General features: G+C 43.0%; 1 protein-coding gene and 1 pseudogene across 1 annotated transcript; both read left to right on the forward strand.

Annotated features, from left to right (window-relative positions):
* Positions 1-2,336: 2,336 nt before the first annotated feature.
* LOC121156340 lies at positions 2,337-3,291 on the forward strand (annotated as a pseudogene).
* An 11,908-nt stretch (positions 3,292-15,199) lies between these two features.
* LOC121156341 (olfactory receptor 2H1-like) lies at positions 15,200-16,138 on the forward strand. Its single transcript, XM_040979965.1, has one exon. The coding sequence runs from the start codon at positions 15,200-15,202 to the stop codon at positions 16,136-16,138; it is 939 nt and encodes a 312-aa protein (XP_040835899.1).
* Positions 16,139-27,436: the final 11,298 nt, after the last annotated feature.

The following is a 27,436-nucleotide window of genomic DNA, read 5'->3' on the forward strand; positions in this document are numbered from 1 at the left end:
GGATACCACTAACCAACACCACAGGCTTTATTATGCCACAACACCAGCACCAATAGTTGGGAAATTTCATACTCTATCTTCATAAATCACAGATCATCCAGACAGAAGATCTACAAAGTAGCAGACTTACATGCACTGTAAACATTAGACTTAGCAGACATCTACAGAACTCTCCATCCAACAACCACAGAATACAAATTCTTCCAAATAACAAACATAACATTCTTGATCAAGATCATGATGATGGGTCACAAAATCACTCTCAACATATTTTTAAAAATAGATACCATATCAAGTGTCTTTTCTGACCACAATGCAGTAAGAAGTAGAAGTTAATAACAAGAAAATTTAAGAAACTGCATAAACAGCTGCAAATTAAACACTTTATTTCTGTGTTAACAGGCAATGGATCTTGGGAGTAGGAAATTTTAAAATTTCTTGAAATAGAATCCCGCATGTTTAAACCACCACCTGCAATGTGGGCATCCCATCAGAGTGCCAGTGCAGGCTTCCTAAAACTCCCCAAAGACACACAGGAGCAGAGGGAGACCTGGTTTTAAAGCCAAAGGGAGCCCTGTTGCTGGCAAATTTCCTCTGAATACTCCCATCCTTTCTTAGCATCATTAGAGGCAGTGGATAATTGTCTGTGGGCTCTGGGGCATCTTGGGTTCACAGAGATGATGAGCTGTTTCTTCCCTGGGATGGGAGTCAGGATCCCTCCCTCCATATTTCCTCCCTCTACACCTCTGGTACTTCTAAAGTAAGGTTAATTCACTATACTGGAGAAAGGAGGTGGTAAGTAAAGAGCTCCTGGGAAAAGCTTCTTCTGGTTCACACACCTGGGGAGTAATTTTAGGATGTGGCTAGAACATAGGCTCGTCAGCCATCCCACCTGACTCAAGTCTCAGCTCTGGCATATACTGCCCACACTTTGCCAAACAAGTCGCTCCTCCTCTGTGTGCCTTCATTTCTTGATATGCAGTTGAAGTTAATAGAACCCATCCTTTAAGTTGCTTGTGAGGAGCAGTATATATATATATTTTGGACAATCTTTACATAGTTTATTGGGGCAAAAATGTTCAAGGGCTATAGGAAAGTGGGTATGATTATTATTTCCATATTGTTTCATTCATGTTTAAAGGGGAGTATTAAGGGAGAAGGCCCACCCAATTTCCCACCCTCCCCAGGTCCCGCAAGTAGGGTATGCTCCGAGGTTCTCGCTAGTATACGCTTTTAAAACTACTCAGAGGGCCCAGTGAAATAGCCTAGTGGCTAAAGTCCTCACCTTGCGTGCACCTGGATCCCATATGGACGCTGGTTAAAATCTCAGCATCCCCACTTCCCTTGTGGCCTGGAGAAGCAGTGGAGGATGGCCCAAAGAGAAACATAAAGAAAACAGAAACAGAAACATATATTAGCAATTCATTAATATAAATAAATTATTGTCCTTTACTATTGAAAATGGTGTTTGGACTTTTATATAAAAATGTTCTAAATACCAAATAATTTAAAGAATCAATAACAGATTCAACAAAACCCACTTAAATGTTTCAGAATAAGCTCAGTGTATTTTGCTATTGATGTAATCTTCGTGAGAAGGGGGGAGATGTTTTAATTACATCACCTTTTTAAAAATGTTTAAGCCTTAAAATAGGACAATTGGCAAGATGTTTTTGGTCTTATTTTGCCACAATTAGCATAATGTTAAGTTTAGGTTAGAGCTTTCCATATGTAGACAAATCTTGTATTTAAGTATTTAATAAATCATAATCATTTGTTTAAAGAAATGAGAAAGTTATCCAGTTAATCTTTGTGGATAAAGTCACTTCACTCAAGGTGAACTGTCTTCAGCCACTGGAGGGTCTTCCTGCAAAAAAGAACTAAATAAGATCAAGTATGAATGACTTGAGAAAATTCATGCTCAGCATAAAAATAGTCCCACACAGATATGCATCATAAAAGCATTCTGTGACAACTGTTTCGTAGTTCTTCTTGAATACATATAAGCACTTTCTCAGTATTCAGAACAAAAGAGCTGTTTGATAATTCAGTTGGTGAATTAATGAGGAGCGATTACTTAATCCATATTTTACCTTGTCTTCAGCCAGCAAATCACAGGTGCTATGTAAGGATGTCTCTGCTACCAGCACACTTGTGGTGACTGTCCTCTAACCAGACACTGGACCAGAAGAATCAGAGGAAGAGAAGGAGAAACCAGATACTGATGTCTAGGAGAGGGAGGCAGAGTGGGCAGAGGCAGAAGAGGAACACCACCTGATGTGACCTCACAAGTACCCAGGGTGTGTTCTCATAAAACAAGTTGGAGTATCCCCAGAGTGTCTGTATAGGACCACACCATGGGCAACCAGAGCTCCCCAAAAGGCTTCATCCTTCTGGGCTTCTCTGAACACCCGGAACTAGAAAAGATCCTCTTCGTGGTTGTCTTGCTTTCCTACCTTCCAGCCCTGGTGGGCAACACGCTCATCATCCTGCTGTCTGTGCTGGACCCCAGGCTCAGCTCTCCCATGTACTTCTTCCTCTGTAACCTCGCCTTCCTGGACCTCTGCTTCACCACAAGCTGTGTCCCCCAGATGCTGGTCAACCTCTGGGGTCCAGACAAAACCATCAGCTTCCTGGGATGCTCAGTGCAGCTCTTCATCTTCATGTCCCTGGGGACTACCGAGTGCATCCTGCTGGCTGTGATGGCCTTTGACCGCTATGTGGCTGTGTGCCAGCCCCTCCACTATGCCACCATCATCCATCCTCTCCTGTGCCAGCAGCTGACCTCAGTGGCTTGGGTCATTGGACTGGTGGAGTCATTGGTTCAAACCCCACCTACCCTCCGCCTGCCCTTCTGTCCTCACTGGCAGGTGGATGACTTTGTGTGTGAGGTCCCAGCTCTCCTATGGGAACACCACCTACAATGAGATCCAGATGGCAGTGGCTGATATCTTCATCTTAATAGTGCCTCTCAGCCTCATCTTTGTCTCTTTTGGCATCATTGCTCAAGCAGGGCTGAGAATTAACTCTGTTGTAGCATGGAGAAAGGCTTTTGGAACGTGTTCCTCCCACCTTACTGTGGTCACTATATTCTATAGCTTAGCCATTACTGTCTCCTTCCAGCCTAGAAAGCATGAAGCCCAACTGAGGGGCAACTTCTTTGGCCTCTTCTACACAGTGGGCACTCCTTCCCTCAACGCTCTCATATACATCCTGAGGAACAAGGGGGTGAAGAAAGCACTTGGGAGATGGCAATGGTTAGGGAAGAGAGGGCTTCTCAGGGGAAACTGAAGGAGAGCTGCTTAGTGTACTCTATAAGTGAATAGTATCTTCACTGTAAAAAAAAAAAATATATATATATATATATAGAAAGAGAGAGAGATGGAGATGCACGTGTATAGATAGATAGATAGATAGATAGAGAGAGAGTTGCATGTGTCACTACCTTTCCTTAAACACACACTTGAGCCACTGCAGTGGTTCAGGATGTGACTACATGGAATGAGAGAGAGACAGAGAGGGATTGGGCTAAGGGGAAGTAGTTGCCTCCATAAAAGACTTGAAATTCAAACATTGGCTTACCTGTAAATTCAGTGTTTCCTTCCTAGCCTAAATTAATGGCCTTCAACCAGCTGCCTAACCCTGTTGAACATGGGGTGCAATGGGGTACTATCAGTTGAGGTAGGGTGGGGAGGGTGCTAGCCTGAGAGTTAAGATGTCCACATTCCACACCACAGTGTCCACGTTTGACTCTCAGCTCTGGCTCTTATTCCCAGTTGATCCTACTCCATTATCTTTACATCTTTACCTTCCCTAGTTTTCCAGTGCCCATCTAAGACGTTGTAATCTCTCCTCGAGTGTATTGAACACATAGAAGCACTGTTCACAATGGCATGCTGGAGATCTTGCACAGGGAATCAGATACTTGGAAGGATGCTTTTCACAGACTTTTACTCTGTTTGCTTAAATGTCAACCTTGGGTGTATATGGCATATTTGGTTTTCTCTGCTTTTCATCCATATAGAAGTGATAAACTCGCTAAATCCAAAAGTCACACATTTAGCAACCAGGTAATCAGGACTTGGTGTTGCCTGTTTTGTTTAGAAAGTTTTTATTATTATTAGAGCACCACACCCTGGGAAGAACAAGTTTAACTGGCAGAAATTTACAAGGCAACTTTTTATTAAGCATCAATAATTTGCTTTTTTTAGCTGAAATTTTATTTCAGTTGTAAAAATCTTCATTGGTAACAAAAAAAAATCAGAACCCTCAGAATTGTTTTTATAGATATCCTAAGTCTCAAACTGGAATTTTTAAAGAAGAAAAGCATTTGTTTTTTAAGTATATTGATATATTATTTGTGCAGTTCATGTCCATATACTGTCTCTTTTAAGTGAAGTCTGACTAGTTTTTCACACTAAGCATTGTAAAATAAAGGCAACAAAAGTTAACAAAACTGTTAACAAAAGTAAAATTTCACAACAGAGGATGGAAGATAGAATAAATCGATCATCTACTCCAGCCATGTGTTGGCAGTGAGAATCTGGGCAAACTGAGACTCTAAGGTGGACTATGGCAACCAGTGGATTCTGGGGAGATTTCATCATGCTTGGAATGGCGAGATTGGCAGCAATTCAGAACTGTTGAACTATCAAAACCACTTGAGCAGTGCCCTAGCAGCATGCCCCACATCAGGGACCCTACGATGGTTGGAAGGCTGGGTGAGACTTCTCCTTTTATCTCCCCCCTTATCCCAGATACAGAAAAAAAGAGAGAGAGAAAGAGAGAGAGGAGAAAATGTGGAAACAATGGTCTTACCCACTTTCTTGTAATTCTTGACCCTTTGTATCTTAATCAGCTATATAAAGATTATCAAAATAAAATAAAATGATAATAATGAAGTCTCAAGGGAAGGATTTAGTAGTCAATCAATTACTGGTTATAAAATATGAAACAATATATTTATTGGATGGCTTTTTATTTTGCATCTGCCTTACACCCAAAGTACAGATTTGTTTTAAATAAAGGCTACATTGAAATTCACTTAGTAGTTGACTTAGGCCAATCTTTCTCCTCTCCATCAATCTTTCTCTTCCCCATGACTCCCACCTTCCCCTACAGTGGAGTCATATTATTAAAACATTAACAACTTACACTTCAGAGCAAAACATCATTTGAGTAATCTTTTTAAAGATTTTTGTTTTAAAGTCAGATTTACACAGAGAAAGAGAAACAGAGAGAAAGATCTTCCATCCACTGGTTTATTCCGCAAGTGGCCACAATGGCTGGACTCAAACTGATTCAAAGCCAGGAGCTAGGAACTTCTGGGTCTCCCACGTGGATACAGGGTCCAAAGGCTTTGAGACATCCTCAATTGCCTTCCCAGGCCACAAGCAGGAAGCTGAATGGGAAGTGGAGCAGCCGAGATACGAACCAGCATCCATATAGGATTCCGGCATACGTAAGGCAAGGACTTCAGCAACTAGACTACCAGACAAGGCCCATTTGAGTAATTTAAAATAAGTGGTTTTTATGTAAAAAGATGTTTTTCTGGTACTTAAAAAAGTAAGTGTATCCAAATAACTTGACATATTATACCTTAGCAACTACGGAAGTATAATTTTGACATCTGATAATTTATAATTAGGCAAATGTAAAATGCTAAAAGACATGAACAGATGTTCTTTTTAGGTTTAAAGAACTTCAAAACTCAGGAAATGACTTTAGTTTTTAACATTAGCAGTCTGTGATACAGAATGCCAAGTCAGAAAGTACAAACCTGAAGGTGATCATTTTGCTAAACTGCAAGGCTTTGGCCAAATAATACAGTGCTCTTTAATACAATAAAATTGTTGCTTTTATTTCAATTGTATGTCCACTCCAAAAATATCATTTAAGTACTAAAGTAAAGCATATGTAGTGCTAAAAAAATATCATTTAAGTACTAAAGTAAAACAGAGTAGGTGCAGGCTGGTTAGGCTTTGCCACTGTGACAGCTGACAAGTGCCAGGACTGGGGGCAAGTCTTGTCAGGTTGGACCACAGGACCACCGGGAATGTGCAAGATCCAGGGCTGGAAGTGGGCCTATGAGGAAACTGTGGGCATCCCTCTGATGGACTGCAACTTCCATCAATGAACATGAGAATCAGGGCTGAGGATCGGCCTGGCTGGACAGGTAGTATCATCCAGTAGCATTTTAGGCTGGGAGTCAGTTGTGCTGAGCTAGGCTTCAGCACCCATTGATGCGTATAAGAGCCAAATAGGATGTGTACAAGAACCAAAACAGATGTGAGATGGACTAGACTGGTCTGCTACACAAACTGGCATACACAGAAACTGGAGATGGGGATGGCCTGGTAGGGGCTATTGGGACTGAGGGTATTCATGAGGGCCAAGTGTGTGGTGGGCAGGGCTGAGCTGGGCCAGAGCATCCATTGGTTTGCTTGTGAGACAGAGCTTTGAATAGAACTGACCAGGTGACTGCAAATACTACTGTGTGTTGGCTGATGTAGGTGATGGACTGAGGCAGATACCACACAGGCTGGCACACACAACAGTCAGGTCTGGGGTTACCTCAGATGAGGTTTGTTTGGGGACTCTTTGAACTGGACAGCTGGATTCCAAACCCCTACCATAGGGAAACACAGTGGTCTGACCATAAAGTACCAGTGCCAGAATTGTGCCTCCTCAGTTACTGAAGGCTTTGCAGTGGGCAACGTGACAAGATGCACCTGGCGAACATAACAGACAGATGATTGAGGCCTGAAAAGGAGGGTAGAACAAAATAGACAACACTCCTGAACAATTTACACAGCACGTATCTGGGCGCGTCGAGACTCCAAGGTGGACTTTGTCAGTAAATGGACTTTGGAAGGATTCCCTCAACCTTAGAGCAATGAAATCAACAGCATCTCAGAACTATTGAAACCATTTAAACAATATCCTTGGAACAGACTCCACATCAGGGACCCTGGGATGACACTGCTAATTCATTTAAGAAAGCAGCATAGGATGACCTATGTCCTTGAGTCTCTGTACCCACATGGGAGACCCAGAAGAGCTCCTGGCTCCTGGCTTCAGATAGGTTCAGCTCCTGGCTTCTATCAGGCCCGGCTCTGGCTTTTGCAGCCATCTGGAGCGTGAACCAGTAAATGGAAGATCTCAACTGTCTCTCCTCTCTCCTTAAATCTGCAATTCAAATAAAAATAAACCTTTTTTAAAATGTTATTTTTTTATTTTTTGAGTTAATATTAGAAACCTTTAAATGATTCATCCAACTCAGACAGAGTTTGTTTTAGATGATCATTTTGATTCAGAAGTCCTACATCTTCTTCATTATGACCATAAGTAACAGTCTTACTCCAGCATATTAAACAAATTCTTTTTACCTAAATTATAATTGTATTTTTTAAATAAAAGATACACATAAGATATTAATAGTAGGGGAATCTGAGTATATGGTATATGAGAACTCTGCAAAACCATATAATTTTCTATTTAATTTTCAGATTTAAAATTAGTATGGTATTGTAATAATATGGAAAAAAATCAGTTGGGGGTGAGAACTTGGGGAGGGGGTAGGGAAAATCTCAGACCTTATGAAATTGTACCATAAAATTCAAGGCTAAAGAAAAATTTTAAAATGGATTCTTGGGCCCGGCGGCGTGGGCTAGCGGCTAAAGTCCTCACCTTGAATGCGCTGGGATCCCATATGGGGTGCCTGTTCTAATCCCGGCAGTTCCACTCCCCATCCAGCTCCCTGCTTGTGGCCTGGGAAAGCAGTCAAGGACGGACCAAAGCTTTGGGACCCTGCACCCATGTGGGAGACCCGGAAGAAGTTCTTGGCTCCTGGCTTCAGATAGGCATAGCATCGGCCGTTGCGCTCACTTGGGGAGTGAATCATTGGACGGAAGATCTTCCTCTCTGTCTCTCCTCCTCCTCTGTGTATATCTGACTTTCCAATAAATAAATAAATCTTTTAAAAAAATAATAAAATGGATTCTTAATGTTAAAAATAAAATAAACACATCATCAGCCTACTGAGGGTAGAGGGCCTGATGGTGAACCTTGACCATCTGTATTATTTCCATAGAAACACTGACACTGTACTTCCTCCTGATCCTGCTTGTACTTCAACCTCAGCATCAATCTGCACATTACTCACTCCATTGCTTCTCCCCCTTCAATCATTTGGAGATACTGCACTTGCCATAAGTTCTTCGAGATAATGACTAAAGCTGACTCCTTTCACAATATTCACAGCTTCTTGAGGTAAGATGCCATTTTCTGAGTTCTGAGGTTGTGCTTTGTACGCAAGTCTCTCAACTACTGAAACCGTATTTGTAAATGAAGCATTAGTAGATTTGGACTTCATTATTTTCTCTACAGTATCAACAATGGAAGGTTCTTGAATACACGTTTTGGCTTTTGCTGCCCCAGTGAGTGACTTTACAATGAAAGGCTCTCCTCCCTCCACACTGAGAAATAACTGGAAAGGTTATAAATATGCCTTTCCAATTGAAAATAATTTTTAAAAATGAGAGGGGCTGGTGCAGTGACTCAATTGGCTAGTTTTTCGCCTGCAAGTGCCAGCATCCCATATGCATGCTGGTTCATGTCTTGGTTGCTCCACTTCCCCTTCATCTCCCTGCTTATGACCCGAGAAAGCAATGGAGGGTGGTTCAAGGTCCTGGGACCCTGCACTCATGCAGCAGAAGCTCCTGGCTTGGGATCAGCTCAGCTCCAACTTTACGGTCATTTGAGGAGTGAAACAGCAGATAGAAGATCTTAATCTCTCCTTCTCTCTGTAAAATCTGCCTTTATAATAAAAATAAATAAATCTCTCTCTTTTTTTAAAGATTTATTTTTATTATTTTTTTTATTGGAAAGGCAGATATACAGAGAGGAGAGACAGAGAGGAAGATCTTCCGTCCGATGATTCACTCCCCAAGTGAGTGCAACGGGCCGATACTATGCTGATCCGAAGCCAGGAGCCTCTTCCGGGTCTCCCACGCGGGTGCAGGGTCCCAAAGCTTTGGGCCGTCCTCGACTGCTTTCCCAGGCCACAGGCAGGGAGCTGGAAGGGAAGCGGGGCTGCCGGGATTAGAACCGGCACCCATATGGGATCCCGGGCGTGCAAGGCGAGGACCTTTAACCACTTGCGCCACCACGCCGGGCCCAATAAATCTCTTTTTAAATAAAGAATGAGAATAGCATGGAGAGAATTTTAAAAATCCAAAAGATTTACTTAGATAAATAAAAGACAACAGATTCATAAGAAGAGAGGAAGAGTTCTTTTTTCATCAGATTCAAAATTATGAATCTAGAAGCAATAATAAAGGTTATAATTCCTAAACAGATAACAACCATATCAGGACCAGGTGTTTGACCTGGAAGTTAAGATAGCACATGACATATGCCGGGAATGAAGTCCTGGCTCTGCTTTCAATTCCAGCTTCTGGCAAATGTGCAACCTGGGAGACACTGGTGATGTCTCCAGTACCTGGGATATGAGGCACACTTGAATTGCATTCCAGGCCCTTGGCTTCAGCCTAGCTTAGCACCCATGGCTGGTGTGGCATATTGGGAGAGAACTAGTGGATGCAAGCGGTGTGTGTGTGTGTGTGTGTGTGTGTTGTATGTGCACACATATAATTCTTCATGGCAGTCTAAAATTGGAAAGGACCTCAGTGTTTATCAACAGATGAATGAATTAAACTATACTATTTTATACAATAAAATAACAGCCATACAAAGTACTGCACTATTATGAGGAGCACTGTGAATGAATGTCAATAACAAACAGCAAAAGGAAGCAGGAACAAAGCGTATTGATTCCATTCACACAAGGTTCTTATAATAGAAAAAACTAACCTTATAGGAAAGCAGCTAGATAATTGTTTGCCTAGGAAGGGCATGTTAGAACTTCATATGATAAAGGAAATCTTTGAATGGTATGACAGCTATCAGATTTACACACTTGTCAGAACTTACCAAGCCACACACTGAACGTGTTAATTTTCATCCCATGTAAATTGTACTTTGAAACAGAAATGAGTTGCTGATACATGGAACAACATGAATATCCAAAGGAGTACATATTGTGTTATTCCACTTGTTTGAAGTCCCAGAAGAAGAAAAACAAGTTATGGTGGCAAAGAATCATGGTAGTTGTTGCCCCTGACATGGATAATGGGGAGGGTGGTGGGGCAAGAGGAAAGGGAAGTTTGTAGGGTGATAACAATATCCTCTATCTTCATCGGACTCACCAAACTTCATCAAATTATATGCTTAGTATTTTTGCATTTTATTTATTTTTAAATATTTTATTTTTATTTGAAAGGCAGAGGGAGAGATCTTTCATGAGCTGGTTCTCTCCCCAAGTGGCTATGACATGGACCAGTCTGAAGCCGGAAACCTAGACCTTCTTCGTGGTCTGCAACATGGATTCCAGACCCAAACACTTGGACCATTTTGTACTGCTTTCCCAGGCCATAAGCAGGGAGCTGGATTAGAAGTGAGGCATCCATGACACAAACCCATGTCCATTTGGGATGCCCTCTCCCCCTCCCCGCAGTTGGAGTCTTAGCCCACTATGCCAACTGTGCATTTTATTGTGTACAAATTCTTTACATTTTATTGTGTACAGTTTTGACAAGAAGGTAACAGACTACTGAGTTGGTTCATATGGCGTTTGAAAGAACGTGAAGCATTCAGCAGGAATAAAAGTGACCAAACAAAACCTTTGTACTCCACATGATACAGATGAATAGAGAAGGACCTTTTTTCCTTACACAAGCAGCAGGACTGCTGGCAGCCTTCTCTGGACCCCCAATCCCTCTAACCATTTTTAGTGCCAATGACTAATTGTCTAAAGGCTCTGAGGCTCCAGAGTCTTGTGGGAATTAACAAGCTGCTTCTCTCCATGGCACTGGACTCCTGGGATCCCTTCCGGCATCACTTCACCATGACTCCTTGCTCCTTGCAGTGCCAGAAGAGAAGCTGGCTCACTGGACAGAGGGGTCAGAGGGAACAGAGGCTGCAGTGCATGTCTTCGCACAGAAAAGCAGAGCAGTGGTGTCTTCTGGTTAATACACAGTGCTATGGGCAGCCTGCCTGCCTTCAAGTCTTAGTTCTAGCTGTGTTACTATGAGAAAATTAGCAACCCTAACCTCAAGTCCTTTCCAAGGAACTCTGCCCCTCCACACTTTGCTTTTAATTCCGATTGTGACAGATGAACAGAGGCTCCAATGAGTCCAGGAACTCCGTGGGAAAGCCACAGCAGCAAGGCTGCTAGGAAATTCTGATCTACGTGCAGGTAAGAAATTTTTTTCCACCTTACAGCCCTTCACCTTCCTCACATCTTCAGTAGGGAAGCCATCAAGAAGATCAGATTTGTTAACAAAAGCTTAGAATCCAGACCTTACTCTTTGGGGCTGTGTAGATTTGGGCAAGTTATTTAACCTTTAATAGGGTCGTTTATTCTTTCACAAAGGCAGGATGATACTACCCACGTGGGAGAGGAGTGTTGTGAGAACCAAGCAAAAGGGCATGTTTATCTGTGTCTGTTGTGCAGGAAGCATGCAGTAAGTGACACCCGTGAGAGTTACAATGTGCCTGATCTGATTGGTTCAGAAAACAGAATCAGGGTCTGATTCCATGAACAATAGAATCAATGGGGTAGTAATAAAGTAGGTGAAATAAGAATTATCGACTTTATTTATTCATTTTTTTTAAGAAATCATACCCTCTGATCTGGTATCCCAAGCAGCACCCTCATTTCTATGTTAAACATTCACCCTAGTTTTTTTCAACCAAAAAGTGATTTACTAAAAATACTATTAATAATCAAAACAATAGTAATTGTCTCTCCTGGAGCAAAGTAGATATGAGCACAGTGCAGAAGGCATTTAAGTTGTAACTTCTGCTCAAATTTCACAAAACAATACCCTTCAGCTTTCAATGACATAACCCAATAAACCCATCACAAGTTGAAGATAATTGTTACGTTGGAAATGTATTTCGCACATCCAACCAATAGACCATTGCTAGTCTGCCTAAAGCATGCTCATCAAATACAATTTTATAATTACATGTTGACTATCATATGCACACACACAAACGGACATTTTGTAGACATTATGGAAGGCAAAAACATAAGACACAGTAACCAAAAACTGCTGGTCACACCATAGCCTGACATCTGCCCATGTGACTGTGGCTGATGGGGAGTGACGGCTCACTGCCACTGATAACAAGAATATCATGCCACAGATCACTGTCCCAGCAAAGGGGTGAAAATCTGTATATTACATTTATACCATAACAAAATCAAAAAGATAAGCTATAAGTCAGTGATCATTTATATTTTAAAAACCAAAGGCAAAACAAACAAACAAACAAACAAAAAAACCTTTCCCATAGAATGAAAACAACAATGAATGAAAGGCAAGGATGAGAAGACACAATCGGGGCTGGCCTGGCAGTGAGCAGTCTAGTCCCATGTGGGTGCAGGCTCAAGTTCCGGCTGCTGCACTTTCTGTCCAACTCCCTGCTAATGGCCTGAGCAGGTGGCAGAGGATGACCCGAGATCTTAGGATCCTCCTTCCAGATGACAGACCTGGCAGGAGATCCTGGCTCCCAGTATCAGACCACCCAGCTCTGGCCATTGCAGCCATTTGGGAAGTGAATGGGCATATAGAAAATTTTCCCTGTCTCTCTTTTTCTCTTTAACTTTGACTTTCAAGTAAGATAAACTGACTTTGTCTGTATCAGCAATGTAAGGGCACACTTAAATAACAGACTGATGGAATCACGACTCCTTATGAAGGATTATACTATTGTAGCAATGTGGGGAAAATCAGTAGCGGGTGGCATTTTGGAAGGGGGGAAAACTCCAGTCTCTACGAAATTGTACCATAAAATTCAAAAATTCAAAATCAAAATTTACCAAAGAAAAACTAAATCTTAGAGAGAGAAACAGAAGTAGACTGGACAGAAATGAAAGACTTGGAATGTCACTTTTAAGTACACACACAAAAGACATGTGGTGATGGGGTGGTATTTTCTACCAGTTTGTACCCTCTTATCCGTCACCTTACTCAGTTCCTCATGTTAAGCATCAAGTGGCCACTACCTCCCACCCACTTGTAAGTTGTATAGTCATATATTTTTGTTTTATTTCTCTTCAGTTCTTGGGGTCTTCTGGTAACATCCAAGTACTCTCCAAAGAAATCATTCTCCACTGTAGCCTAGAAGCCTTGCTGGCATGGACAGATCATGTTCTCCAGCATCTAGAAACAGGCTCCTTCGATCAGTATTACGGAACAGCTTGCTAAAGAGGGCAGTGTCAGGCACTAACACAAAATACAATGGTTTTATTTTTATTTGTGTGTTTGTTTTAGATGAATGGCAAGTAAACAGAGATAAATAGATGACAGAGATCTTCCATCTTTTGGTTCACTCAGCAAATGAATTACAATAGCCAGGCTCCAGCCAGGAGCTCAACTTAAGTCTCCTAAAGGCACATCAGAGACCCAACTGTTTGGGTCATCATCTGCTACCTCCCACGTTGCACATTAGCAAGAAGCTAGAATTGGAAGCAGAAATAGGAATCAAATCTGAGCACCTCAATGTGCAGGCATCCCAAGTGGTCTCCAAATGCTTAACTACAACGTGTGAATTCTGACTGGATCCTAGGTGAAAAATAAGTGTTCTTTCAGATGATGTTATCGCACAGTTAACAAAAGAGGCCCTTTACATAAAAGTACTTTATCAATTTTAAGTCTCTTGATGTGATTCCTGTGTACTGCTTAACACAACAAAACCTCCTGAAATATTAAAGAGTAAAAAGACCACGTGCACAACCTGCTCACACATGACTCAGACTAAATATGATAACATGCAAATACACTGAGGGGCAATGATAATGAAAATGCTAAATATTGGAAAGTCATGATAAAAGGTTTTTTTGAAAGATTTTATTTTATCTTTATTACAAAGTCAGATATACAGAGAGGAGGAGAGACAGAGAGGAAGATCTTAGGTCCAATGAATCACTCCCCAAGTAACCAAAACTGTCAGTGCTACGTTGATCCAAAGGCCAGGAGCCAGGAACTTCTTCCAGGCCTCCCACATGTATGCAGGGTCCCAAAGCTTTAGGCCATCTTCGACTGCTTTCCCAGGAGCTGGATGGGAAGTGGTCCTGCCAGGATTCGAACCGGCGCCCATATGTGATCCCAGCATGTTCAAGGCAAGGACTTTAGCCACTAGGCCACAGCACCAGGTACCATGATAAAAGTTTTATAGGAGGCCTAAAAACTGCTCTTGCAAATTTTTCTCTAAGTTCCAGCTTAATTGAAATTGAAAAAGTTTTCAACTGTATATAAAGAAAATTAAACTCACCTTATTCAAAGCCAAAATTCTACTTAAAATATCCCAGCTCTGTTTGGTGAACTTTACCTACTAATTTTCAATTCTTACTGAACTTTTGGTATTATAGAACCAAACTGATATTGTACTTTTTCTTATATTTCCACAACACACAGAATGAAAAGTGAAAGTGAGGGCTTAATAATCTTCAGATAAAATATTTGCTTTCAATTTAACAACTATTACACCTTCTTAAATGGCAATGATCATTTAACTGATCTTGCTGCAGATTCAGTAATTTCACATAAACGAGAAATCTCAAAACTCGATACTTGTTTCTCTGGTTGAGTTTCTGGCAAAATTGTAAAGTATGTAAAATGTAAATTATCCTAACAATTTTATGCTTACACTAGAAAACAGAGTAATGTAAAGGATCAGGAAATTTACTCAACACATACTACTTTTTCAATTCTATCCACATATAAAGGGAAATTCAATAGCACAGTTTTCAGATAATCACAGGCACTCAATAAATGGTTGCTGAGTTAATTCGTGTCAATTAACTAGTTAATAAATATCTTACATCAGCCAAATTTTCCATCAACCCGTAAAGCAGAGGTACCAGATTGAGACTTCAATCACTGGCTGGCACACCTGTGGCTTGCTCACTCCCATGAAACATTGAACCAGGAAGAATTGGAAGAAGAAAAGTAGCTTCTGGATGATGAAGACACTGAATGGGACCCTGAGTGACCCAAGTAAGAAGAAAAACATCCATATGGCATAATCTGACATATACGAAGCGCGTTCAAAAGACAGGAGATACACCATGGGCAACCAGACCTCCCCAGAAGGCTTCATTCTTCTGGGCTTCTCTGAACACCCAGAACTAGAAAAGATCCTCTTTGTGGTTGTCTTGCTTTCCTACCTTCCAGCCCTGGTGGGAAACATGCTCATCATCCTGCTGTCTGTGCTGGACCCCAGGCTCAGCTCTCCCATGTACTTCTTCCTCTGTAACCTTGCCTTCCTGGACCTCTGCTTCACCACAAGCTGTGTCCCCCAGATGCTGGTCAACCTCTGGGGTCCAGACAAAACCATCAGCTTCCTGGGATGCTCAGTCCAGCTCTTCATCTTCATGTCCCTGGGGACTACCGAATGCATCCTATTGGCAGTGATGGCCTTTGACCGCTATGTGGCTGTGTGCCAGCCCCTTCACTATGCCACCATCATCCATCCTCGCCTGTGCCGGCAGCTGGCCTCTGTCGCCTGGATCATGGGGCTAATCCAGTCTATAGTCCAGACCCCACCTACCCTCCGTCTGCCCTTCTGCTCCCACCGGCAGATAGATAACTTTTTATGTGAAGTCCCTTCTCTAATTCGACTCTCCTGTGGAGATACCACCTACAATGAAATCCAACTATCTGTGTCAAGTGTCCTCATCTTGGTTGTGCCTCTGAGCCTCATCCTTGTCTCTTATGGCGCCATTGCCCGAGCAGTGCTGAGAATTAGCTCTGCTGCAGCATGGAGAAAGGCACTCAGAACCTGCTCCTCCCATCTCCTGGTTGTCACTCTCTTTTACAGTTCTGTCATTGCCGTCTATCTCCAGCCCAAAAACCCCTATGCCCAAGAGAGGGGTAAGTTCTTTGGCCTCTTCTATGCCGTGGGCACTCCTTCCCTCAACCCCCTCATATACACCCTGAGGAACAAGGAGGTAAAGAGTGCACTCAGGAGGTTAGTAGGGAATGATGTGGAGCTCAGGGAACCCTGAGGAAGACCTGCTCCATGTCTGTTCTAAATTAAGTTCCTACGTGAGCTTTGAAAACTGTTTTTCTCAGGCATTACCTTCTCTGTACAAACCTGACCCAGTGCATGGATTCACAATGTGACCATATAGTGTGCAAGTGGAAAAGGGTGAGAAGCCAGGTTAAGAGGATGTACTTGCAACCACAATATACCTTAAATTCAAATATTATGCTGTCCATTCTTAATCTCCATTCAATTTTACTGTCTTGCACAAGAGGTATGGATGGTGATGGGTCAAACCAGAATAGATCATGGAACTTAAACGATATTTGCATGAGCCGGGACTGGGAAGAGAACAGGTTGGGCCAGGCCACAGCATCCACTGGTACACAGATGAGCCAGAATAAATTATGAACCACGGGAGTCCAGGTAAGTGTGAGCAGTGGCACAGGTGTCTGGGTCCTCTAGCCATGTAGCTGTGGCTTGAAATACCTGGGCTGGCCCAGACTTCCTACTGGGATCCTAGGTCCCCATCCACTGCTGCAGGGAGAGGGTTCTGTGCTTATGGACAGCCCTAGTGCTTACCAATGTTGGGCTCCTCCTGCTGGTGGCCCAGTGGCAAGCTCTTATGTCTTGCGGGTATTCAATTACTGCCTAGAGATTCCCAAGGATAAGGCCACAATATGTGTAGGTGAGAAATTAATCCTGAGGGACACCCAGCAAGGGGGCCACTGTATTTGCAGGTAAGTGAGGGGACTGAAACCAAGTGGTCTGGAGGGGAAGAGAACTGAAGATATTTTTGGATCTGACTGACGCACCAGCCCACATGGAATCCTGGGTTGGGCTTGTTAGCATTGAATATGGTTGACCACCACATGCTATTGGTATTGGGAGAGGTTCTGATGCAGGAACTTGGCAATTCTTCTATTGGGACATAGTCCCTGCAAGTGAGTATAAGAACCAAGAAAGGGAGCAGCCAAGACCAGGCCAGGTAACGGGACCCATCAGCTTACCTTTGGCTAAGGTCTGGGGCAAGCCAGGCTGGGCCAGTTCATATCACCCACTAGCAAATCCGAGAGCCAGAATGGTATGTGGATCATGCCAGGTCAGGCCACAATACCACCCAGTTCACACTAAGGCTGGAACTGAGAGCTAACTGGGCTGACTAGGCTGTAGTTCCTATCAGCATGAGCTGGAACAGGGAGTGGGGTGGGTCAAATTTGGCCAGGCTATAGTACCCAAGGGCAAATGTGAGGTGTGATGGATCTGGCTTGAAGTACCCAACCAGCACATTTAAGACCCAGGAGAATGGGAAAACCCAGTAATGGAGGCTGCAGGGAGATCCCCTGATGGACCACTATTCCCACTGCTGAGATTGAGAGCTGGGATTGGGGGAAGACCAGGGCCAGGTAGAGATACAACACCTGTTGGTCTGCATGTAAGCTGGATCAGGGACAAGCCAGGCTGGGTAGACTGTACTTTCTGCTACATACAAAAACCAGATGGGGTGAAGGATGGTTGAACTTTGCCACAGCATCAGCTAGCAAATGCTGGCACAAGGAGAAAATTTGTTCAGCTAAGCTATGGTACCACCTGGAGACTGTAAGTGGGGAGTTGGGCCAGTAGAGAAAGAGTGACCACCTCCCTCTTGGGTTGCCACTCCCCACTGGTGATAATGAGAACCAGGACTAAGACAGGCAAGTCTAGACAGGGTAGCACCCACCAGAGCATGTGTGGGTTGGATAGTGGGGCTGGTTGGGTTGAACAAGGCTTCAATGCCCATTGACAGGTATGAGAACTGAATGGGATATGGGAGAGACAAGACAAGTCTACTATACACACTGACAAGCAGGGAAACTAGGGCAGGAAGCAGGCCCGGTGAGGGTACTGCGGGTCACTCTGACTAGGCTACAACCCCAATGATTTACATAGGGGCCGGGTGTGCAGGGGGCTGGATCGGGCTGGGCTGCAACACCCATTAGTTTACAGAGAAGACAGGGCAGGAGACAACTGACCCAGCAATTGCAACTAATAATGTGCAAGTAGGACAATTTAGGCAACAGACTGTGCTGGACCCCGTATTGGCAAGCACACATTTGAATTAGATTTAGAATTAGATTTGGGATCACCTCAGATGAAGTTTCTCTGGGAATCTCCCCAACTTAATCACTGGACTCATAATCCCTACCATGGAGGAAACTGCAGATTCTATGGTGTGACTGTGGAATATATGTGTCAGAGCTGGGCCTCTTCAGTGGCTTAGGCAGAGCAGTGGACAGCATATCCAGATGCACATGGAGGATAAGGCAGTACATTGGAGCCTGCAGAGGACACATGGTACCAGAATGGAGGACAGAACAAATCAATCAACTACCCGAACAAAGAGTTGGCAGTAAATACCCGAGAAAACAAAGACTCTAAGGTGGACTATGTCAACCAGTGGAGTCTGGAGAGATTTCATCAAGATTAGAATGGCAAGATCAGCAGCAATACATAACTGTTGAGCTATCAAAACCACTTGAACAGAACCACAGAGCATGCCCCACGTCAGGGGCCCTGGGATGGTTGGGAGGCTGGATATGACTTCTCCCCTTACTCCTCCCTTCCCCCTAGATAAAGGAAGTAAAAAAGAGAATATCAAACCAATGGTCTCACCTACTTTTCTAAAGCCCTTTACCCTTTGCACTCTAGTCAAATATGTAAAAAGTATCACAAATAAAATAGGCTAAAAGACCTGGTGCTAGAGAGAGCTAAGATTGGGGACAGGCCATGCCAGGCAGGGCTATAGCACCTGCTGGCACTCACAAGCTCCAAGGCTGGGAGTGGCCTGGGAAGGGACCATTGGAACATTGCTGCTAGGCTACAGTGCCCACTGGTAAGTGTGAAAGTCAGGGCTGAGGGCAGACTAGGTTGAACAAAGCAGCAGCACCAGCCAGCACATCCAAGATCTAGGGCTGGGAGCAGGCCTGGTAGGGGAATTGTGGAACTGTCCTGCTAAGCCACTGCTTCCACTGGTGAGCGTGAGAGCTAGGACTAGGGTGGGCCTCTCTGGGCAAAGCTGCAGCACTCATTGACTAGCAGGTAGGCTGGGTCTGGTAGAGGGCTGACTGGGATAGGCCTCAGCACCTGACAGCAAGAGCCAGGTCTGAGTGGAAGTCACATAGGCTGGACTACGGTATTCCCTGGAAAATCCAAGATCTTGGGCTAGACGCCAGCTTGGTAAAGGAACTGTGGGCATTCCCCTGCTAAAGTGCAGCTCCCACTGGTGACTATGAGAGCCAAGGCTTGGACTGGGCCAGACTAAACAAGGTGGAAACACATGTTTGCATACTTGTGAACTGGGTCTATGGGTAAGTCAAGCCAAGCCAGGCTACAGCACCCATGAGTGTGCATGAGAGCTGGATGGGATGTGCACCAGGCTAGGCTAGGCTGCAGCACATGCCAGCATGTACAAAAACCTGGGGCTGAGGATGGTCACTGGGGGTTACCCCAACTGGGTCACAGCACCCTTAACCTGCATGGGGACCAGGCATATGGTGGTCTGACTAGGCTGGAGTGCAGCACCCACTGGTTTGCATGAGATATGGGGCTAGCTCTCTTGCGCTTTCCTTTTTAAGGGAAAACTGCTCCTCTTTCATGAACTAATCACAATCCAAAGGACTCATCTAAGTCACCCAGCCAAAGGATAATCACTTGATGGGTTAGGTTTCAACATATGAACTGGGGAGGGCATAAGCACTTAACGTATCGCACACATATCTTCCTTTTCCACAAGGTCCCTTCAGATCACTTGCTCCTTCTTACATTGATCCATCTCTGCTTTCTTTTCTCCTTGAAATAACAAATGAGTAAAGGAACTAAAGTTCAGCAAATTAGTAATCACATACAAGTGTACACAATGGATTGTTAAAACCAAAATATAGACTGTTTTTCTTACTCCAGCAACCTTTCAAATGTATACAGCTGTTAGCAAACAGTCCTTGGCATGGAAATAAAGGTGGAGTATAAAAGAGAAACCTTTACTATTTTATTCCTGGTATTTCCTTCATACCCAGCCAACAAAGGATAACATCCCACAACCTCTGGACTGTAATAAGATGTTCCAATGAGTACTTTGTTGCTAACACATAAACACAACATAATGAACATGGAACTCCCTTTTCCTAGATAAGACTTTCTGTTCTTATCTGTCATGGTAGGTAAGCATTAGCCAGATGGAAGTGAGTTTCTCTTTTTCTGCAATATAAATCTACCCCTTAGTAGGAAACCCTAACATAGCGGTATGTCAAGAAGTATGAATTGTGCTTTCCGATGTAAGGATCTTCCATGATTTTTCTGTTAAGCTACGTCTGGAGGATACGTATCCGTTTCTCATCATCTGACTCCATCAACAACAAGGGCAGTTCCTCATGGGGCTTCACCACATTCAGAGTGGTGTGGATGGGCTTCACGTTGTCATCACTCTAACATTAGAGCCTCTTCCCAAGCTTTAGGATCTTGGAGTACAACAGAAAGACGTGATCCTGCATGGAAACTTGGGTCTTAGATCAAATATTCACCAAACCTTATTCCAGGTTGGCAGCAGAAGTCAAGAAGTCATTAACTCCCATTCCCCATGGATCCACACCCAGCTAATGGTACACATGTAAGAATATTCATAAAGAACAAAAGTAAAAGCATTTTCTTAGATGGAAGATGAAGAAATTTGATCACCAGCTGACTTTCCTTTAAAAGAACACCAGGAACCAGTGTTGTGGTGTATCCAGTAGATACTCATCTGAAGTGCCAGCATCCCCTGTGAGTACCAGTTTGAGTCCCAGCTGACCCACTCAGCTCCCTGCTAACGCAACTGGAAAAGCAGCAGAGCATGAACCAAGTTCTTGGCACTCTGCCCCGATGTGGGAGACACAGAAGCAGCCCCTGGCTCCTGGCTTCAGATTGGCCTAACTCTTGTCATTGCAGTCATTTGGGGGCTGAACTAGTAGGTGGAAGACCTTAATTTTTAAAAGAAAAAAAGGAAAACAAAAAGATTTTCTTCAGAGAGAAAAGACCTGAAACCAGAGAGAAATTTAAAATACCTTGAAGGAAGAAAGTGATGGCTGTCTACATACATAAAACAGAGTATTACTCTTCTTTAGAGTTCTTTAAAATATGTCACAATTTTGGAACCAAAGTGTGTAAGATTCACTGGGTTTATATAATAACATATATGAGTCTTGGTGGTCTCTCTTGTGGGGACCAGGACTCCAGATGTGACATCCGTGCCAAGAACTTTGGGACACAGGGGGTGCAGAGGTGAGATGAACCAATGCAAACTTTACTGAATTTTTCTGAGCTTCTTATACCAATATTTTGCAGGACAAGCCGGTTGGTAAAAGTTACAACTTAACTGAACAATGGTATGCAAATTACTCCAACAATAGATCACAAGGGATTAGGGGCAACAATTACTAGCCTCCTCCGAGGAGAAGCTGGATGGATAAACAGGAGTTACAGGAATCAACACTAGTAAATAAACAGATCTAACTAGAAAAGGAATCCAACAGAACTTTGCTTGTACTCAGATACTTTTAGCCCACAATCACTAAAGGAAGAAGGAGGTCACGAAGATGCCTCGCACCTCTCCACACACAGTAGTTGGCAAGGTTTATCTGCAGTCCCAGCAGGGAGTCTGCTCCCTGCAACATTGTATCAGTTTGCTGAGAAGAGTTGAGATTCAGAGTCCTAAGGCATCATGATCTGGTTTGGGGAGGGAAGATCTCCAGAATTAGTAAATCTCCACATATGATAACTACAAAATAAAGACCAAAAAATGGACAAATAGATCTCTGAATGTATGATGCTGAGGTTTCTGTTTTCTACATGAAGCGATAAGCTTTTAATTCTAAGTAGACAGTGAAGGCTTCTGTATTTATATGGCCAGTCCAAAAGCGTCCAAGACGACACAGCAGCATCAGCAATAATGGAAGAGTTAACACCTCTAAAAATGGCCCTGTTCATAAAAGAAAAATTAAGCCTGAAAAAAATCATTAGAATTAACATTTTATAGAACTCTGGAAATTAACCAAAGGCGTGCTGCAATCTGAAGAATGTTCATTCAGAAATAATGACTGGGTCTCACCAAGAACACTCAGTTCTGTGGCCTGCCTTGCCCCACCCAGCTTCCCCTTGCAACACTCCGGAGAAGCCTTTAAAATGAACAGCACGTAAGCACAGTGGGAACCAGCACAGAGGAAACAGCTAAAGGTGAAAGAAATTTCAGATCCCTCAACATCCAAGCTAACAGAAAATTGTCATTTTACTTGTCTGTTGTTTCCCAAAACTCATAAAACTAATTGCTGTACAGAGACAGACTAATCTTTTCCTGGCGGATAATCGCTAAAGAAAATTAGGCTTCCTGACCTTGTGGCAGGAGGAACCCAGGGGTCAGCTGCAGGGTTCGGGTGAAAGGAGCCCTTAGCAGCATGGCGGCTGCGAAGGGTAGCTGAGCTGGGTGAGACCCAATGCTTGGGACTCTGGCCACGGACACACCGGACACACCGACACACCGTCACTATGCCATGAGTGAGTCCTGGGCTTTGGGTAGCTAGCACACCCAACTGGCACCAGGCTCCACCTGCTGGCCACCCAGCGCCGAGCTTTTGGGATATGTAATCACTGCTGAAGAGACATCCATGGATATATCCAATGTCAGTGTAGATGAGGGATGAATCCACTGTGACTCCCAAAGCGATGGGGGTCATTGAACTTCCTGGCAAGCGTGGGGAGTAAGACTTGGTGGTTTGGAGGGCAAAGTCTGAATGATCTGTTTGGGGCAGACTGATTCCTGAGCCCACATGGGAGTCCTGAGACGGGCTGTTAGCATAGAACATCGCTGACTGCCACATGCCAGTCCAAACGAAAGCTATGGCTGAGGGCATGTCTGGCAGGGCTAGGTACCAGTACCTGACTGTCGGGACAGGGGATGGGTCACATTAGGAAGGGTCATGACACCAACCAACATGCAAGAAAACCAGGTCTGGGGGTAGATTATGTGGGAGATGTATTGAGCCAAACCATGTAGAAATACAAGTCCCGCTGGTTACACAAAAATTGGGATGGTGATGGACTGAGCTAGGTGTGGCCATGGAACTGGCCATCACTCACGGGTAAAGGGTCCAATAACAGTCTGAGCAGGCCCAGGCTGCAGTACCCACACGTGCATTCTAAAACAGGGTATGGAGCGGGCTGAGACATCCAACAGTAAGATCCGGAATGGGCTGAAGGTCAGTCAGGAAAGACCACTGTTCCTGCTAGGGCAGGAGGTAGACTAAGTAAGCTCAGCCCATGGACCCACCGGTATGCGCGAGATCTGACTTTGGGAAGGAGCACTCACGGCCAGCAAAAGGGATACACAAAGGGAGGAGGTAGCCCTGGGCACCAACCTTCCCACTGCCACCCAGTGGGGAAGAAGCTGGGGGGTTAACCCTCTGGTGTCAGGCCCCATTCTGCAACTTTGGGGGCTCCAGCCTCCCTAGAATAAAATTCCTGAAGAATCCCTTTAGCTTTCAGCCTATACAGGCTGCAAGACCTCCAAATTCCTCACCTTAGTCGGGATGGGAGTGGGAGTGGGGTTATGACCTAGCACAGGGTCTAAGGAGCTGCTATGTTACCACATTATTACATTGTCCTGAGAAAGAGCCCTGGCCTAATTGGAACCTCCACACTCAAGCTCTTGCTGCATTTGGCCAGCCTGACCCTCCTCAAGTCCCCAGCTGTGAAACACTTTCTTCCCAACAGTACATGAAACATTTTTCCAGATAAATCATTTGATGGATAATAAAACAAGCCTCAATCATTTTAAAAGAACAAAGGTCTGATTAAGTATTGTTTTAATTACACAGACTAAAACTAGAAATCAACAACAACAAAAAATACAGCAAACCATATAACTATACATGGAAATTAGGCAACTTACTCTCAAATAAACAACGGGTTAAAGAAGTCAAGGAGATAATTGGAAAATTCCTTGAAGTCAATTGAAAAGGGAACACAACATGCCAAAACCTTTAGATGTGGAAAAAGTAGCACTAAGATGAAAGTTTATAGCTACCAAAGTACACACTAAAAGAAAAATCTGAACATACAACTTGTTGCTGCACTTCAAGGAAATAGAAAAAGAAGAATATATAAAATTGAAAATGAATAGGAAGAAATAAATAATAAAACTTAGAACCCAAATATATAACATGGAGATTAAAATGGTGGTACAGGGCCTGGCGTGATGGCACAGTAGTTAAGGTCCTCGCCTTGCATGCCAAGGACCCCATAAGGGCGCCGGTTCTAATCCCAGCAGCCCCGCTTTCCATTCAGCTCCCTGCCTGTGGCCCGGGAAAGCAGTCGAGGACGGCCCAAAGCTTTGGGACCCTGCACCCGTGTGGGAGACCCGGAAGAGGCTCCTGGCTTCGGACTGGCTCAACTCCAGCCATTGCGGCAGACTGGGGAGTGAACCATCAGACGGGAGATCTTCCTCTGTCTCTCCTCTCTGTATATCTGCCTTTCCAATTAAAATAAAAATCTAAAAAAAAAAAAAAAAATGGTGGTACAAAATTCCATGAAATGAAAACAGCATATTCTTTGTATTCTTTGAAAATAAAACTGATAAGCCCTTAATTTGACTTACCGAGTAAAAAGAGAGAGCAGATTCATGTACACAGAATAACAGAAGAAAAATGGAGACATTACCACAAACACCACAAAATGTAAATAATCATAAGAAGATACTGTGCACAACTAAATGGTGATCAGTTCATTCATCCAAGAGATGTGGACACATTTTTGGACATAGACACTCTACCATGACTGAATCACAAAGAACACCTAAATATACCTAATAAATATCAATCAAGTCAGTACTTTCTTTAAATCTCCCAGCAAAGGAAATCCCTCGACAAGATGGTTTGTAACTGAATTCTACAAAATATTTAAATAATTAATATTAACCATCCCAAATTATATAAAAATAACAGAGTAAATAATATTTCCAAGTTAATTCTGTGATCAAAATACCTTGACACTAAATCAGACAAGGACACAACAGAAAAATGAATGTACAGACAAAAATCCTTAGTGAGAACTGATGCAAAAATATTGAACAAAATACCAACACATGGAATTCAATAGCATGCTATGAAGATAATTTACATGAGGAAGCAAGATACACCATACTGTTGAAAGGATGATTCAATATATACAATTTAGGAATAAAAGGAACATACTTCAATGTAATATAAACCATATATAAGAAATCAACATCTAGCATTATATTAAATGAAGAAAGTAGAGAACTTTCTCTGTAAGATCAAGAACAGGACAAGATGTCCACTTCACCACTTTTACTCAACATTGTCTGGAGGTCCTAGTCATAGCAATTAGGCATAAAAACAATAATAATAAAGGGCATCATTCTGGCCAGTGTTTGACACAATGGGTTAAGCAACAGCCTGTGATGCTGGCATCCCACATGGGAACCAGTTCATGTCCCAGTTATTCCACTTCCAACCAAGCACCCTGACAATGTGCCCAACAAAGTGGAAGCTGGACCAGGTATTGGGACTGTGCCACCCATGAGGGAGAACTGGATGGCATTCCACACTTCTGGCTTCATCCAGGATTTTCTAGTCTCTTGTGCAGTGAACCAGTAAATGGAAGCATGTGTGCACTCTCTCCCTAATTGCTTTTCAAGTGAATAAAAAGTAAGTCTTTTAAAACATATATCCACATAAACATATATGTATATATGTGTGTATATATATGCATATATATATATAACTTTAAAACACATTACAAAGCCTCAGTGATTAAAATAGCAAAGTATTGGCATCAAACACTATCTGTAGACCAATGAAACAGACTACAAATCTTAGAAGTAAACCCATACATCTATAGCCAACTGATCTTTGACAAAAGTAAAAAGAACATGATTAGGAGAAAAGATAGTCATTTTAATAAGTGATGCTAGGAACATTGGCTACGTATAAGAAGATTGACATTAGACCCTTGTCTCTAATCCTTTACAAAAATCAGTTTGAAAGGGATTGAAGATCTAATTGTGAGATCTGAAATCCTGAGACTATCAGGAGAATACAAAGGGAGAACATCTCAGGATATTGGAATAGACAAAGATTTTAATAATCAATAAAAATTCAGAGGTGCGATGTCACAAAATAGTAGAGTTTTGTTTTTAAGATATATTTATACTATCTGAAAGAGATTTACAAAGAATGAAGGAGAGACAGATGTCCCATCCTCGGATTCACTGCCCAAATGGCCATAACAACCAGAGCTGAGCTAGTCCAAAGCCAAGAACCAGGAGCTTCTTCCTGATGTCCTTCATGGGTGCAGGGGCCCAAGGACCTGCACCATCCTCTGCTGCTTTCCCAGGTGCTTTAACATGGAGCTGGATCAGAAGTGGAGCAGCTGGACTCAAACTGGTTTCACCTATTATGCCACAGCACAAGCACCAAACTAAAGAGCTTTTACACAGCAAAGAACACAACCAACAGAGAAACAACCTACAGAATGAGAGAAACCTATAGAATGAGAGAAAACAATGCAGACTACACATCTGACAAGGGGGTGGGGAGGGGCTAGTTGCCAGAATATATAAGTTATTCAAAGAAATTAACAACAAGAACAGTTCCTTTAAAAATGGGCAATACACCTAAATAGACATTTCTCAAAGGAACATCTACAAATATGCAATAGTTACATTTGAAAAATGTTCAGCATCACTAAGCATCAGACGAATGCCAATCAAACCCACCAAGGCTATTATCAAAAAGACAAAAGATAACAAGTGTTGGCAAGACTGTGGAGGCAAGAAGCCTTTGCACACTGCTGGTGAGAATGTAAATTAGCAGAGCCATTGTGGAAAAGAGTACAGAAGTTCCTCCGCAAACTGGAAATAGAAGTACCCCATAACCCAGCATGCCCACTTCTGGGCACGTAGCCCAGGGAAATACAATCTGTCTATTGAAGACACATCTGCATCCATGCTTACTGCAGCACCATACACAATAAACAGGAAATAAAAACAACCTTGGTGTCCACCCACTGATGAACGCATAAATAAAATGTCACTCTTAAATACAACGGAATATTACTTAGCCATAACAATGATGAAATCTTGTCATTTTCAACATGGCAAAGAGAACTGAGGGTCATTCTGTTAAGTGAAGCAAGCCAAGCTCAAAAAAGAAAAATATCACATGATCTCACTCATATACATACGATCCCATAGAAGTTAAAAATAGCATCATGGTTACGACAGTGTGGAAAGGAA

Source organism: Ochotona curzoniae, unplaced genomic scaffold (genome assembly GCF_017591425.1).
Source record: "Ochotona curzoniae isolate NIBS_2020 unplaced genomic scaffold, NIBS_Ocur_1.0 contig_3350, whole genome shotgun sequence".
NCBI lineage: Eukaryota > Metazoa > Chordata > Mammalia > Lagomorpha > Ochotonidae > Ochotona > Ochotona curzoniae.